The 17,500-nt window shown below is 35.4% G+C and overlaps 1 protein-coding gene across 1 annotated transcript in view; it reads right to left on the bottom strand.

The window, feature by feature from the left end:
* The window catches only part of LOC144975280 (uncharacterized), a 34,904-nt gene that overhangs the window by 6,544 nt on the left and 10,860 nt on the right, over nucleotides 1-17,500 (bottom strand). Inside the window, exons 2-3 of the mRNA XM_078919221.1 lie at nucleotides 15,455-15,708; nucleotides 13,560-13,778 (exon numbers count right to left, since the gene is read on the bottom strand). Coding sequence (XP_078775347.1) covers nucleotides 13,560-13,778; nucleotides 15,455-15,708 — 473 coding nt within the window. The remainder of the gene's footprint in view (nucleotides 1-13,559; nucleotides 13,779-15,454; nucleotides 15,709-17,500) is intronic.

Genomic DNA, 17,500 nt, shown 5'->3' with positions numbered 1-17,500 from the left:
ATTTCTTGAGATATCAAAATCATTCCAGTCATCGAGAACGTTGACAGCCTGGTCGGATAGAATTTAGTGAGAGCTACAAACATGACTTGCTATAAACAATAACAAAGACGTGACTGAACGTCAACTTCGTTCTCTCTATAGATGCTGTGCCTTTGACCAAGAAACTCACAACATTGCCATCCAGAAATATACACGGACACAATGCTATGTGTCACCTTGAACGTTTTTAACATGGTTAATACATTATAGTGAGAAAAACTCGTAAACATGGATGTCAAAAAAAAAGTAGCAAAGACCTGATAGGTGTCAACTTCGTTCTATCTATAGATAGTGTGCGCTTGGCTGAGAAGCTCACAAAATTGCCATCCGGAAGTATAACGGACCAACACGCAAAGCCCTGTGTAACCATGAACTTTTATAAGACAGTTAAGTGAGAATTACTCATAAACGTGGATGGCAAGAAACAATAACAAAGACCCGAATAACGACAACTTTATTCTATCAATAAGGAAATATCGGAGACAGCGATATATATAGACACTAAACGTGCGAAGTGTCAAAAGGGTTTTAAATTAGCGGACGATGCGTTTCTCTGTCAGGCCGTGTCAAGTCGGTAAATATCCTCTCGCTCATGATGTTTATATGTAATTAATACAATTGAAGTTTGGCGAGGGTTTTCGCAGCTTTCTATATTCAGATGTGATTTCTTCTCACTAAATTCTCTCAGACTTTAGATAGTATGCGCTTGGCTAAGAAGCTCACAACATTGACATCCGGCCGAAAGTATAACGGATTAACACACAAAACTCGGTGTAAACATGAACTGTTATAGTCTTGTTAGTGAGAATTACTCATAAACTTGGATGACAAAAAAAATGTTAAATTTTTTTTTAAATAACAAAGACTCGAGTGACGTCAACTTCATTCTATCTATAAACTTTTTTGTGTATTTGTGCGATTGATAGAGCGAGGAGAAATGGTGTGTATTTTATTTAAACAACTGCCATCAATTCTCAAATGCCTTGTTTACCGACTTTACATTTATACCCACAAACGGAAGGAGTCCTTAAGTGTCATGTCTCCATATTTTCATTTTAGTATCCGGAAATGTATCTGTGAATATCTCAAATCCACCCGTTATCACCAAGGAGTCCGAATCAAATAGACTGCGGCTATGTGTGTGGTCTAGTGGTATGACACTCGCTTTCGGATCGGAGGGTCCTGAGTTCGAGCCTCACTCGGCGCATAGTTGAGTCCTTGGAAAAGGCTTTTTACTCACATAGTCTCGCCGTGCTCAGGGGTAAAATGAGTACCTTGCCGTTAACAGCGTTGTCTCTGTCCGGGAAAAAACACGCTAGGCGTTATGTCTCGTTATCCATCTTACGTGTTGCTGTGGTCAGAGACCCTTTGTAAAGCGCCCTGAGCACATTTAGTGGATATTGCGCTATATAAATGCTCACGTTTTACTTCTTTTTTTTTTTTTTACTTTCTTTAGACTGGGTGGAAATGAGACGCATTCTATAAAACGTGTGTCGGGATCAACGTGCACATATTAACAGGTCTGATAAACAGACGCCATTATAGGCTTGATATTTCACAGTGTTGTAACGGATAGTAAGTTGCGTTGAAATGTTAATTATTTCCATAACAACAACAATGAGCCTATAATGATTTGGGTTATCACACCTGCAAAAAAGCACACGTGGGTCAGGGATCAATTAATCGCAAGTCACTGAAAATTAGAAATTTGAGATATATTGATCAGCCTTTTGGATTTTTGAATACAAGATTATTAACTCCCAAATTGCTCAATTAGACAACATGGGTGATTCCTGTTGACATAGGACATCTTGTTTGATGAGTTATCTATATTACTTCGTGGAATGCCTAGGCGATGATATCTTATAATGTCGTGGCGGAAGAGCATATTTTTTAAAATTTTGAATTGAGGAATTTTTAAAAATCTAGTTTATCAACTTACAAAATAAACAAGTTTTGCATAATGATCATTTTGAATTCAAATTATTGTTTGTTTTGTTAGTTTTTTTAAAATTTGCTTTTCTTTGTTTGTTCGTCTTTGATTGTTTTCTAGTTTGTTTGTTTATTGTTGTTGGTTGTATTTGTTGTTGTTGTTGATGTTTTTTGTTGTTTTTTTTTTTTTTTGGGGGGGGGGAGCATTTTGTTTGATCCATCATTAAATAAAACCAGATACAGGCGTCGGATCAGGTTCTATTACGATATAACATGACATCAAGTTTGATTCAAATCGAATCGCGCCTGTAAAGGGGGCTAATTTTTGAAAATAAACAAAACAAAACGGCTCTCGAGTAGATAAATACATAAATCCAAGACAAACAAACCGCTTTACGTGTGTTAAAACGTGCTGTGTTTATCGTTCAAAGGCACAGTGTGCTGTGTTTATCGTTCAAAGGCACAGTGTGCTGTGTTTATCGTTCAAAGGCACAGTAATGTTATACTTTATCGATATCATTCTCATAGAATTTAAGGTATGTAGAGATATATTGGAAATATGAAAATGTCGGAGCTTAAAGCTCGAAGGAAAAATAACAACAACAAAAAAAAGATAAGTATTGAATTGTAAGCTTCAATTTATTAGACGAAGACAGATACTGTAGACGTTTCCGGTTTCCCCTTTATCAACAAAACACGATGAATGAAACGCTAAGGACGAATGAGATATGTGTGAATGGCATAGTTAAGGTTATATTCATTGAAAAGTTTATCGGTGGTCCTTTCCCCACAATGGGATTAGAACTGAAGAGAAGCGGTGAATTTGCTGGTGAGTGTGACAGCACAAGAGTGCCCCCCCCCCCCTTCTCTCTCTCTCTCTCTCTCTCTCTCTCTCTATCTCTCTATCTCTGTCTCGTCCTTAATTTTATTTCTCACTCTCAACTCCTCTTTATATTTCTCCATTGCCACCCCATCTCCTTCTCTTCTACTAAACCAATGGCCATGTAAATCAACATGATTCTTTGATCCATAGCAATGTATTCCTTTAGAGCCACGGGGCCGACAGCACCCAGAGCTTATTTCAGTTTCTATACCGTGAAACGGGCATGGCAATATACTTTGCTTATTCCTTTGGATAGGGAGCTACTCTATCGCAAAAGCACTTTCCGCCAGATCTAACAGAACCAGCTACCCAATCACTGCTGGGTGAACAGTGGGTCAGAAACAAAAAAAATATTCGACTTCACCAGGGATCGTTCTTGGTTCCTTTGCGTGCGAACCGAGTGCTCTATCGATTGAGTCATTGGGACCCCCAATCCTAATAATAGCATTATCAAATAGATATGACACTTGTACGACTCAAAGAGATTATCTAACAAATTCTAACCAAATCTAACCAAAAGTCATTTTCTGATGTCCTTAAGATCATATCGACTATCTTATCAATCAAATTGCAAGTTCGTCTAATCGCAAGGATTTCATTTTTCTTGATATCGGGTGATCAAAAAATACATGACTTATACTATTATTAGATGTGTATCTTTAAATACGATAAATTGACAACAATTATTTTAAAAGTTATATTGTATGAATCTATGAAATAAAGAAATTTTGAATGTTTTTCGGTAAGGTGCATGAAAAAAAAATGAATTAAATCATAATATTTTATATTTAGGTCTGTTTTTCAGCTTCTTCTGTTTTCCTTCAGACAAAAAGACAACAAGAGACAACAGACAACGTGTATGTACAAAAATTGACAAACCAGAGACCAGGCACTGACTCGTGTAAGATAGAGATCAGAAAAAGTTTGTATGAAAAAGTTTCGGACAAAGCAAGAAGGTAAATTACCAGGAAAAAAATACATTCCCAAAAACCAGCCTGACTTGACTGCACAGCAGCGGAGGCAGACTGGCTTTTGGAGATTTTTTTTTACCTTTCCAAAGTGTAGCAAGCAATTTCTATTGTCCGTTTCACGCTATAAAAACCGGGATGAACCCCCAGCTCCAAATGTCTGGTGGCTCTGAAGTGCCGTTTATAGTAAAAATATTGTGAAGATAGATATTTGGACTCACTGGCCTTTATCTATATTGATAAGCCTATGTGTGTATGTGTATGAATGTATTTATGTGTGCTGTTTACTTGTGTGTGTGTGTGTGTGTGTGTTATTTACAAGGTGATCCGGACTACTTATCTATTTATTTATCTATTTATTTATTTATTAACTTTCCGCTACGGAAATTAACCAGTTCGTCAACAATTATATCCGTTTAATATAGAACAACGAGATTTTTTTGATTTAGATTGATTATAGAATGCCCTTTAACAAATGTGTTTAATTATCGATTTTCTTTGATCCCTAAGATTTATGACGTCATTTTAAACCGGAAACTCGGAGCCGGGTACGGAGATTTAATTTGTTATTTTTTTTTTTACTCTATCGAAATTTAGTGCGGACGTTTTTTCTCGCATTATCTTTTATTTTTCTTCGCCGTGGTATTTATCTTGCCATCAGTTTGTTTGTTTTATTTTAACAATTTATCTATTTATTATTGAGCACGTTTATCATCTCATTCAACTGTATTGTTTCATTCATCCTGTTTGTTGATAAATGGGAAACCCAAAACGTTCATTTGATCTGTTCTTGTAATAAGATTGAAGCTTACAGTCAATTTCATATTATTTATTTCTTCGAGATTCGAGCAACAACATTTACATTAAAAAATGTAGCAGATTTGCTAGTAAGTTTATATCTTAAATCCGATAGACATGGTAGTATGTAGGAACTAGTTGTTGTAGGTTTTATACTCGGCTAAGCGTCCACAACTTTTGTGGTTTCCACAGAAACTTGCAATAGTTACAATTAGTCTTATTGTTTGTTGTTTTTTTTTGTTTGTTTTTAAGGGTTTTACGGCACTTGCAACACATTTAGGTCATATCAGCGCCAGTAAAAAGGAAGAAAATGGGATAGTAAAAAGTTCTAGAATTACAATTAAAGCACCCAAGAAAAGGTAAGACAAAGGGGAATTGGTTCAAATAAGAAACAGGTGTAGATTCCAAGAGCACACTATCAAAGTACTTAGTTTGAGATCACTAAAAGTCTCATCCAGACACAAGCACAGGTCCCCACAAAGAGGAATACACTCAGATGCTTTACAAATCATATGTAATATAAAGAAAACATAATACCGTGCATAACAGAGAGATGATTTACAACGAAAAAAGATATCATCTCCCAAAACTAACTATACATCTGACTGTTTCCCTGTCAGCTAGAGTATCCGGCCAGGACCAGGACAAAATCAAGTAATCTCATTCCAAGACAAAGACAGATAGTTAGTTGGAAGACAGATATAAGGGGATAGAAGACACAGTAAGTGCCTCCATGCCCACTATGGGAGGTCAGGAACCCCACCCAGAAATTAGTCTTGTGAAATTCGCAGAATTGTGTTTTTAACGGACACAAAACTAATATTCAATTATCATTGTTTTTCCTTTAAGATCTGCCATGCAGTTTGCGGTTTTATATTTAAACGGACTCTTTCCACATTACGAATTCACTCAGAATTTGCACTTGACATTCTTCCGCCCAATTGTCGGCGCCTACTCTTCCTGAGTTGCCATGGTGACAAATCCTGCAGAGAACTTTTTCAGAGTTAAGGCCCTTGTGGAGATCTGAAGGACGTTTCAAGAGCTCTTGGGTAAGACAGTGACAAGATAGCCGATGCTACAAGTTTTTAATAATATGCAAATCTGTGCCAAAATTTTAGGTGATTTTGACGATAAGAAAAAAAGAATAGAAGCTTCAATTAAATTTACGATGACAGATCTTGTCGACGTTTCCAGTTTCCCCTTTGTCAACAAAACACGATGAATCTCATCGGTCTTAAATCGAAGCTTCTTTTATATAGCCCAATATCCACTAAACGTGCTCAAAGCGCTTTACAATGGGTCCCTGATCAACAGCAACACTTAACATGTAGGACGGGACATGACGCCTGTTAGGCGATATTACATTTTTTTTCGGACAGAGACAACGCTCTTAATGGTCAGGTACTCATTTACACCTGAGCACGGTGAGATAATTTGAATAAAGAACCTTTTTCCAATTACTCAACTATGCGCCGAGCGGGGCTCGAACCCATGACCTGTCAATCCGAAAGCGAGTATCATACCACTAAACCATATAGACGCATAGTCCTTTTATTATAAGTTCGAGTTTCTTCGAGTTTCAGGCAACACTATTTGCATTGTAATTAGGACAATAAACCTTACGAAAAGAAACAAAACAACATATATATATGGCCCGATGATTTAACCTCTAAGTTGCCTTTTGCAAAGACTTCACTTCAAAGCTTAATCAACAGGCCATCGATATATATATATATATATATATATATATATATATATATATATATATATATATATATATTATAACATAATATATATATATATATATATATATTATATATATATATATATATATATATATACAAATATCGATCGATCAAAATGAAGTTTGTTCATAAAAAACGATGGAGGTGAGATAGAGAGAGAGAGAGAGAGAGAGAGAGAGAGAGAGAGAGAGAGAGGGGGGGGGGGGGTGCAGGAGAATTCCAGCAAGAAATGTTTTAATTGTACCAAAATAGTTCCCAAGATTTTCTTGACTCGAAATTATTTTATTTACTTTTGTATTTTATCCTAACTTCCTCTGCTCTTTATTTACCTTGTCAGCTTATCCTATCTCATGACTTCGAGTGGCTAAGATCTAGCTGTCGATTAACCAGCCAACTCCGTACCCTGGAAAGACTCAAGTATTTTTTTTTAATTGGCCAGAAAACTCATCCTTCGAGTTTCCATCGATTTAAATGAGACCCTGGTCCTGGCAAAAACTCTCAAACCTGGGACTTCAAGAAGTCTTACTTAAGTACCAGGTTTGAGAGTTTTTGCCAAGACGAGGGTCATTTAAATTTAAATCGGTCGAAGGACGAGTTTTCTGGCTAAATTATAAAAAATTTTAATACGTGTCTTTCCAGAGTTTACAGAAGTTAACTGGTTAACCCTCTCCTTACCACCCATAGGAAAATCGTCTCATTTTTTACGATGCAGCCAACAATCTTCTTATTCTGATTTCATTTTGTTACAGTTATAGATATAAAAACTCGACACTGTGTTGCAGAGCTCATTTTTCTGAACAAAATATAGAATTTACTCGTTGCTAATCTGTTTGAAAAATATATTTAATGTTGGGTGAGTGTGAAGTTTAGGGTAAAATTCTGAAAATAGCTGGTAAGGTGAGAGTTAATGATATTTTTCGAATGCGACACGACACGGAGACAATTGGGGGGCTTGAAACTCAAAACAGGTCGGAGACACGAGAATAGCGTAGAAATTAAACTTCATAGGTGTGGTGAGGTATAGGAAGGGTTGGGAAATGGGGGGGGGGGGGGGGGGGGGGGGGGGGAGGGAGGAAGTAGAGTAGGGTGGAATCTTTAAAACAGAAAAGAAAACGAGGAGGGCGTTTGGAACCACAATAGTATGTAGCATTTTGATTGTTTTGTTTATTTTGTTTTGTTGTTTTTTTTTTTTTTGTTTGTTTGTTTGTTTTTTCTTTTTACCAAACACATGGATGGGGGTCCGGATATCTCAGTTGGTAGAACACTCGCTTCACGCGCAAAGGAACCAAGATCGATCCCGGGTGCAGTCGAGATTTTCTCTGACCCCCCCCCCCCCCCCCCTACCCCACCCCCTCCTCCCTGTCCATCCAGCAGCAGATGAGTAGCTGAGTCTGTTAGATTTGTGGAAAAAAAGTACTTTGCGACGTACTACATTCCTATCTAAAGGATAGCAAGCAATTGCTATTGTCCTTATTACGCTATAGAAACCGGGATAAACTCCGGCTCCACGGGCCCAATGGCTCTGAAGGACTGCTTAAACACATAATATAATATAGTCTAAGTAAATTATGTCATTCTTGGTTGTGATTGTTGTTGATTTTGTGTACATTGCTGCTGTTGCTGCTGTTGCTGATATTCTTGTTAATTATTATTATGATCTATTGTTGTCCCTGGTTTTTTGTGTTGCTTTTTTTTTTCTTTATTTTTTCTTTACTTTCTTCCTTTTTCTGACTTGCGTTTCTTGCGCCTCCCCCCCCCCACCCTTGTTTTTCATTATTATTATTATTTTTATTATTATTATTATTATTATTATTATTATTATTATTATTATTATTATTATTATTATTATTATTATTATTATTATTATTATTATTATTATTTATTATTATTATTATTATTATTATTATTATTATTATTATTATTATTATTATTATTATTATTATTATTATTAGTTATTATTATTATTATTATTATTATCATCATCATTATTATTATTATTATTATTATTATTATTATTATTATTATTATCATTATTATTATACTACTACTACTACTACTACTACTACTACTACTACTACTACTACTACTACTACTCACTACTCTACTACTACTACTACTACTACTACTACTACTACTACTACTACTACTACTACTACTCTACTACTACTATACTTACTTACTACTAACTACTACTACTACTACTACTACTACTACTACTACTCTACTACTACTACTACTACTACTACTACTACTACTACCTACTACTACTACTACTACTACTACTACTACTACTACTATACTACTACTACTCTACTACTACTACTACTACTACTACTACTACTACTACTACTACTACTACTATACTACTACTACTACTACTACTACTACTACTACTACTACTACTACTACTACTACTACTACTACTACTACTACTACTACTACTACTACTAACTACTACTTACACTACTACTACTACTACTACTACTACTACTACTACTACTACTACTACTACTACTATACTACTACTACTACTAACTACTACTACTACTCTACTACTACTACTACTACTCCTACTACTACTACTACTACTACTACTACTAATACTACTACTACTACTACTACTACTACTACTACTACTACTACTACTACTACTACTACTACTACTATTGCTTTTCTAAAGATATAAACGAGTACTTAAAGAATGTTTTCACTTTATTATTATAATTGTTAGAATAATTTGTTCAGGTTGATGTTGTGACTATTAGCCAATGGCTTGAACTTAATCATGAACTTTAAAGATTAAATACCAAAATTTCTATGTTAAGATTTACAAATATACATATTCCGACGTACACTTATTTACTTATATTTTCTCATAACCTAAATTGTTATGGTCTCATTGTTTTGATGTAATTACTGTCTGAAAACCAATGCAAAAAAAAAAAAAAAAAAATACCGTTGTAACATTGTGTTAAAAAGAGTCCATAATTGCTTTCGGTTATGAGACCTGCAAATTTGTTCACGTTGACATATTATCTATCCCGTCTTCATTGTAAAAAACTTTATCTCTATCTATATCTTTATACAAAATTTGTATCTGGATCCCGGCCTTTCAATCATTAATTTATTATCGTGCATTCATTCATTCGTGAAGTGTTTCGTGTGACAATTGTATGTGTCTAAAGATAAATTGCAATTATTAAATCAAATTCGAAGATTATCGTGTGGGCGAAACACGTCAATGTGTCAAAGGGGAGTTAAAAAATTACAAACTGAGCAAACCTTTCGATAAGAAGACGCTTTTCGCGTTTGAGAACCTGCCATTTATCAAATTTTAATGATTGGCACCCGATTTTGTAGCCTTTATTGGCTTGAAATTTCGATATCAGTGGAATTAGAATGTTTATTTAAAGAAAATAGGTAGCGAGCATGGTGTCATATTATGTTGTTTTAGAACGAGTTTTAGATTTATTTTCATAGCATTTTGCGTTGTGAAGATAATAATATAAGGGGACAGGAAATAGTGTGACAGTGATAAAAGGGTATCGGTAAGAACGACGTGTACTTATTTGCAGGTCTGATAACCAAAATGATTATGGCCTCAATGTTGGAATGGAATTACTCTTTACTCACTAAATCTTAGAGATTTTTGCTACTTTTCAACTTTTTGGGGAAAAAATGTATTAAAAATGAGCATGTATAGATAGTATGCACTTGGCTAAGAAGCTCATAACATTGCCATCCGGGAGTTTAACGGACCAACACACAAAAGTGTGTGTAACCATGATCGTTTATAGTCTGGTTAATACAGTTTAGTAAGAAGTACTCATAAACGCGGATGGCAAAAACAATAACAAAGACCTGAGTGACGTCATATTCGAACTATCTATATAGATGGTTTTATTCAACTACCATTAACATGCAAAAACTATAACACATTTGCTTTGATACGACGCCTATAGTTTGTCTTATAAAAATGTAATAAATAGGCATGGGGTAAAGTAACCACGGTAAACTACGGATATAGTCGTTATTAGGGTTAAGTGAGTTAAACCAACACAAAATATTGTCTATTACAATAATTTTTTTTATAGATTGCGTTCGGATATGGTACCTGAAAGACAAAGAGCACGGAGGAGAACGATGTAATAATATTATATAATTCTTTCATCTCTTTGAATTTATTAAACGAGTTATTTTTATAGTGCCCAATAACACACCGAGCTTGCGAGTATTTGTTATTGCACGATAAAAATATAACGAGAATTATAAGGAAGGAGTTTATCCCGGTATCTACAGCATGAAATGGACAATAGCTATTGCTTGCTACCCTTTGGTTAAAACCCTAGATTATCGCAAATTAAGACAAATGAGTTTTACATCTAATTGGTTTTAATTAGGAGATTTTAGATACTTCAAGTTTGAGAAATAAAACTCAATGATTTCACTATAGGTCTTTATTTTATTTAACTCAAATCTAATTAAAATTCAACTTTAACCCTCTCCTTGCCAGCCATCTTCAGGATTTTCCCCAAAACGTCACACCCAACTAACACAAAAATATATTTTTTATCATTCAAACGCAATAGCAGTAAGTTCTTGCAATAAATAATTTCTTTGGCAAAACATGCTCTACAACACATTGTTCATTTTCTTTAAATTTTATGATGCACAAAAGAACTTTGAATAAGAAAAATGTTGGTTGTATCGTAACGAATGTGACGATTTTCCTATAGTTGGTAAGGAGAGGGTTAAACCCCGGTTTCTATCTAGACCACTGGTCACAGTTATCGAGCTGCAATAATGGGATTACTTTGTGCTTCCGAAATTTCTGCAGAGCCTTGCAATTACTTGAAGTAAAGGAGAGGAATGACAATATTCTTAGCGTCTTCCCATTACCCACAATTGGATTCTATAGTCTGATGTCACGTCCGCCTAGCAACCAGCAACTTGGTTCTGAACAAAGAAAATCGGTACTTTTTATTCTTCATGCTGGCTATAACTTTTTTTCACGTCATGTAATCAGAACGTATAAAAAAGTCAAAACATGAAAAGATTTATAATGTTTTTCTCTTCTGGATACACTTTTATGCTCGTCGAAGACGTATTTCATGAGGGCGTCCGCCATTGTTCCGATAGTTTCGAACCAGTTACTAAGTTACTATGCGTCATTACGAGGGAAGTGACGTCACGACTGTAGAAGCCTATTCTACAACTTCAGACAAGTTACAACACCGGACTAGAGCACAACTGAACTCTGAAAAAAACCCACATTTTTCAGCTTGTCTAGAAAATGTTATTTCTTAAATTGGTGTGAATTAGAATAGAATGACCCTGAGTGTGTTAAAAAATATTTTAAAAATAAACTTGAGACCTTTTCAAAATTTTTTAATTAAATAAATTTTTGATGCAAAACTTTTTTTGAATGCTATACATCTACGATTATTCACATGTATCACGCGTAACTAACAATATTTGCCAATTGAACAATAAAGATTAATATTATATTATTATTATTATTATTATTATATTATTATTATTATTATTATTATTATTATTATTATTATTATTATATTATTATTATTATCAATTATAGTACATATCTGTTATTAAAAAATTATTATAGATAGCAAATATATTATGTATTATAATATCTTTAGTTAATTTTATATTATATCATTTTATTATTATCTATTATTCATTTTATATATTAATTATTATCTTATTTATTTTTTATCTATTATTATTATATATTATATATTATTTATCATTTAATATTCATATATTATTTATTATTATTTATTATTATTATTATTATTATTATTATTATTATTATATTATTATTTATTATTATTATATTGCTATTATTATTTTATTTCATCAGAACTTGAAGTAGGGCCTAAACAATTCCTGGCTAAAATTAAAAAAAACACGTGTTTAGTCAGCAAAAGGCCAAACGGACCTACTACACAATTATGTATTATCAGAATCTTTTGGTTGCCAGATTGTTGCAGGGTGTATTTGTCATGGGGCCAAGGGGTCTTTCATGCTTAACTTATCACCCTACTATCGGCCTGACTGGATCACAGGATTGGGTTAGATCAACACGGTGTCCCACAAATTGCCGGATCGCTATCTTAAAACAAACAACCATCCCGTCCCTCTCTGGGTTGTATTGGCCCCCGTGGAAACCTTCGATTGACTGCTAATGACACATAGAGTCTTAGGGTGAGATAGATTCTGCGAACAACTTAGTAAACTCCGTTTTAAATATAGGTGGAGCAGTGAATGAAGCTCAAAGAAATAAATAACAACAGTCCCGAAACGTCCAAGCTATTTATCTCGTAAATTAAATTGAAGCTTTTGCAGTGGACATAAAGCATAATATCAATTCTTTCCCATTAATCAATCTATATTTCTATCTCTTTACTAGTAAATACCTGTATATCCACCCGTTTATGTTTTTTTCCTTTGATCCCCCCCCCCCTTCTCTCTCTCTCTCTCTATCTATCTATCTATCTATCTATCTATCTATCTATCTATCTATATCTATCTATCTATCTATCTATCTATCTATCTATCTATCTATCTATCTTATCTATCTATATATCTCATTATTTCTCTCTCTCAATATATATATATATATATATATATATATATATATATATATATATATCCCTCTACCTATCTCTCTTTCTTTCCTTCTTTCTTTATTTCGTTATCCCTTTCTCCTTTCTATTTTGCATCGTTTGTTTGTGGTTTTGCTTGGATTTGTTTTCTTTTTGTTTTGTTTTGTTTGTTTGTTTGTTTGTTTGTTTGTTTGTTTGTTTTTTCATTTTCGGAAATTGCTGCTTAAGTATGCATCCTGACATGCGCAGTTTGATAACGTCACAAAACAGACGTCATATTTTTAATGTTTTTTTTTTTAGGAGGCAGCATGGCTTACCGGTATGGTCTTTGCTTCGTACCCAAGAAGGAACGGAGTTCGACTACCCGCCTCTCTCTCTCTCTCTCTCTCTCTCTCTCTCTCTCTCTCTCTCGTTGTGTGGCCTTGAGAAAGTCACCTGGCCCTAGCTCACTTTGCGGCTGACGCCTTGGCTATTCCAGTCTTCCCTTGGAATGGACCCTAAAGACAACTTTCCCCTTGGGAATGAATAAAGAGAATTTCATTCAAACTAACAACATGGTACTGACCTTGGAAAAGACGTGTTCAGAGTAGGTGGATACATGCTCTGTGCGGATGTGTCCGGATATCCCTGAGGCCACTGCATAGATCCTGTAGGGTTGGCGTACATCCCAGCAGGACTACAGGTCGGCGACGCTGTGGCGGGGTTGGTCACCCCGTGCTGGTACCATTTGACGAAAGGGTTGTTCATGCTCTGACGTAGTAAGGCTTCGTCCAGACGGTACGCCCTTTGGCAGTAGAAGGGGAAAGAAGAGAGGAGACACAAGGTAAAACATGGACTGTCAAACTCTTAAAATGTAACCCCCTCCTTAACACCCATAGGAAAATCGTCACACTTGTTACGATGCAGCCAACATTTTTGTCAGTCTAATTTCTTTTGTACATCATAATGTTTGAACAAAAATATTTGCTATAGTTAAAGTATATTAATACTGTGTTGAAGAGTTCGTTTAGCAAAAACAGATTTTGTGTTTGAGTGAAATAAATATATTTTTGTATAGTTTGGGTGTGAAGTTTTGGGGAAAATCCGGCAAATGGCCGGCAAGGAGAGAGTTAAGATTGATTATAATTTATGCCGAATGACTTTACAATTTATTCGGGTTCACCGCAAGAATTACGCAACCGACTATGTCCACTGACTGCTTAGTCAAAAATGCAGGCTGTTGCATCAAAGCCAAATCGGTATCTTGAGATTTTATATAGCGCAATATCCACTCATATTATTTCCATTGGTGATCGGCTGGATCATGAAAATCAACCACCAAAACACCACGCGGGATCCACTGGAACTTTAATGAAAAATTGGAAGATCTTGATTCTGTTCATGATCTACGTCTCCTAGCCCACACATGGCAAAACATGCAGGATAAAAGCAGTACACTCCATACAATAGCAAAATCAACTGGCCTGGACATAAATGTTGAAAAAACAAAAAACAATGAGAATCAACACACAAAAACACAACTCCATTTCAGCGGTATGGCACTGAAATTGAAAATGTATCAAAATTTACATATTCAGGGAGTATTGTAGATGAGCAAGGAGGAACAAATGCGGACATACGGTCAACGATATCAAAAGCCAGCCATAGAAGCATTTACAATTTTAAAACCAATATGCAGTGCTGCCTACTTGAAATTTCAAAAAGTCGTAGTTCCAAGGGAGAAAAGAAAAAGTCACTATAAATAGTTTTAGAAAGAAATGATATCCTCAAAATATGCTCCAAAGTCCTGAATATATGTTCTAAGAAGCTAGATTTCCCTTCTCTACAATATTTATTGATTCAAAGAGACTTATGCAGCTCTGGAGCCAAAAGTAGTACAAGACAGGTCTGCAATACGGATAAATAAGAATATCCACATCAACACCAAATTAAAACTGTTCAACAGCTTCTTTATGGCACAGAGATCTAAAAGCAGATTAACGCCATAGAGAACCATCTACAGGTTTTTTTAAAGACGGACAGACAAGGTCACCACCAAAATGGTGTGGGACAATTGCCAACAAAACACCTATTACAACAAAGAAAGTGGAAATGAATTGGTCCCTGAGAAGAGACCCACCCACCACAAGGACAACACTTGACTTGAACCCAAAAGGCTAGCGACGTGTCGAAGAACGATAAATTTAGAATTGAATAATGTCAAAATGTCATGTGGGGAGGGGCAAAAGTGGTAGCCGTCTCAGATAGAGATCCATGGTGGGTGGTGGACGCCCCTATGCCTAATGGATCAAGGAAATTGCTTTAATTCTGTATTGTAAGACAGGCTATTGATGTCTAATCATTGTTCTTTTTTGGGGGTTTAAAAAAAAATATAAAAATTTAAATATTTGATAATTTTCGCTTAAAGCATGGAAAATGCATGTCTATCTAAATTAATTCCATCATTTTTGTTGTTCTTACCTCCTTTCAGCCTCCGTGTATGGAGAGTATAAAGAACTCAACGTAGCTGAGTTCAGGGCCATCTGTGACGCAAGTGGGGTGCTTCCGGGCTGTAGGTAACCATTGGCAACATGATACATTCCGAGGTCAGCCTCCTTCTTCCGGCCACGTCTCCTTGACCTTCTACGCTGCCGGAAGTCGCCCCTGATGAAGTCTTGAATGTTGGCAGGGTGTATAGCCCAGTAATTTCCCTTGCCATCCTCGCAACGACCAGCCTGTGAATATCATAAAAGGTAAGTTAATTGCTTAATAACTTAATGAATATATGAAGTCGACGTGCACATACTTGCAGGTCTGACAGCGGAACGCAAGTATGGGCTTGTATTAACATCGATGTCACTGTTTTACGTTGGTTTGATAGTATTTTCAGTACGACAATGAGCCAATAACCATTTGAGCTATCAGATCTGAAAACCAGTACACTTCGTAAGAATCATGACGCTTCAAATAACAAGTTACAACCGTGTGGAATCACAAAAGATAAACGAGTATGTCGCATATGTGACCCATTATCTCAAAACGGTATTCTGTCGGGATGAATTCTTTTTTAAAATAATTAACAAATTCCCTTTATTCATCCCCAAGGAGAAATTTTTCTTTAAGGTCTATTCCAAAGGAAGACCGGAATAACCCAGGCGCCAGCAAAGTGAGCTAGATAGGGCTAGGTGACTTGCTCAAGGTCACACAACGAGTCGGGTAGTCGAACTCGCTACCTTTTGGGGTAGAAGCAAAGACCGTACCACTGAGCCATGCTGCCTCCTAACGAAACGACCCCTAAAAGTGATTTTATCATTAAAATGCTTGGAAATTATATAAATTGTTGAGATTTTGCATGCAAAATAGGACATTGTACCTATTTATAATTCACCAAAAACTAAAGGAAATTAACTCCAAGTTTCATGTTTGTAATGGAAACTAATTTGTTACACAAGAACTGAGATGCGAAGAGGATTTAGAATACCTGAGATACATCGCAGCAGACCGTACTTTTTTGGGATGATTTATCGGGTGCTAAAAATTTAATTGCTAGACACTAACATGAAACTTGACTTACTTGACTCATTGTCGATCGCCTCCTAATTTTCAGACTGGGACGCTTTGGCAGCTTCTTTGATTTGTGCGGCTATGTGGTCTAGTGGTAGGACACTCGCTATCGGATCAGAAGGTCCTGGGAAAGAACTCACTCAACATAGCCGCACAAATCATGGAAGCTGCCAAAGAGTCCCAGTCAGAAGATTAGAAGGCGATCAGCAATGTGTCAGGTAAGTCAAGTGTCATGTTAGTGTCTAGAAACTCAGTTATTAGCACTTGATGAGTCATCCCGAAAAAATGAATACCGCTTTTAGACGAGGAGGAGTCACTGATGGAACATAAAGAAAAAATGAAGCTCAATTTTCTTTTATTTAAATGTTTTTAAATACATAATGGCGAAGTCTGAATGTAGATAAGTCAGAACAATCAACACAAAGAAGCAATGTGGATGTTTAGGTGGGTTTTTTTTCTCTCTCCCAAATGGACAAACAACGGATCGAATCTGAAACCCTGAAAAAGTTTATTTTTCACAAAGTGTATAGACCATCTATGCCATAAACCTATTTTGGATTATTTTCCAACTTTTACTTGAACATTTATATGTGTCAGAATCGGTCAGAAAGTGAAAATTTTGGATTTGCATTTTTTTTCACTTTCTGAAAGAATATGCTCCCCAGAGCATTTAAATCTTGATTTGAAGTAAATCCGGTGATTTTTCATGAAGTTATATCTAGTCAGATGTATGGGGAAGGTATCTCGCAACTTTTCTCAAATTTCACACTTTTTCAACTTGACTAGCTGAAAAAAATGTTTAGAAGTGAAATAAGCTTTGATATTTCCCGAAGATGTACAAAAAGGGTTGATTTAATCATTTATGACAAGAACTCATTTTTGATAAATAGCTCTTCAAATAGAAAGAGAAACCGAAAATCAAAACAGAAATAGCTTTTTAGATAGAAAGAGAAACCCAAAATC

Source organism: Berghia stephanieae, chromosome 6 (assembly GCF_034508935.2).
Source record: "Berghia stephanieae isolate SIO BIC M18660-M18661 chromosome 6, UCSD_Bste_1.3, whole genome shotgun sequence".
Taxonomy (NCBI): Eukaryota; Metazoa; Mollusca; class Gastropoda; order Nudibranchia; family Aeolidiidae; genus Berghia; species Berghia stephanieae.
Note: the sequence above shows the minus strand (reverse complement) of the source record. Positions and strands in the feature narration are given on the sequence as shown.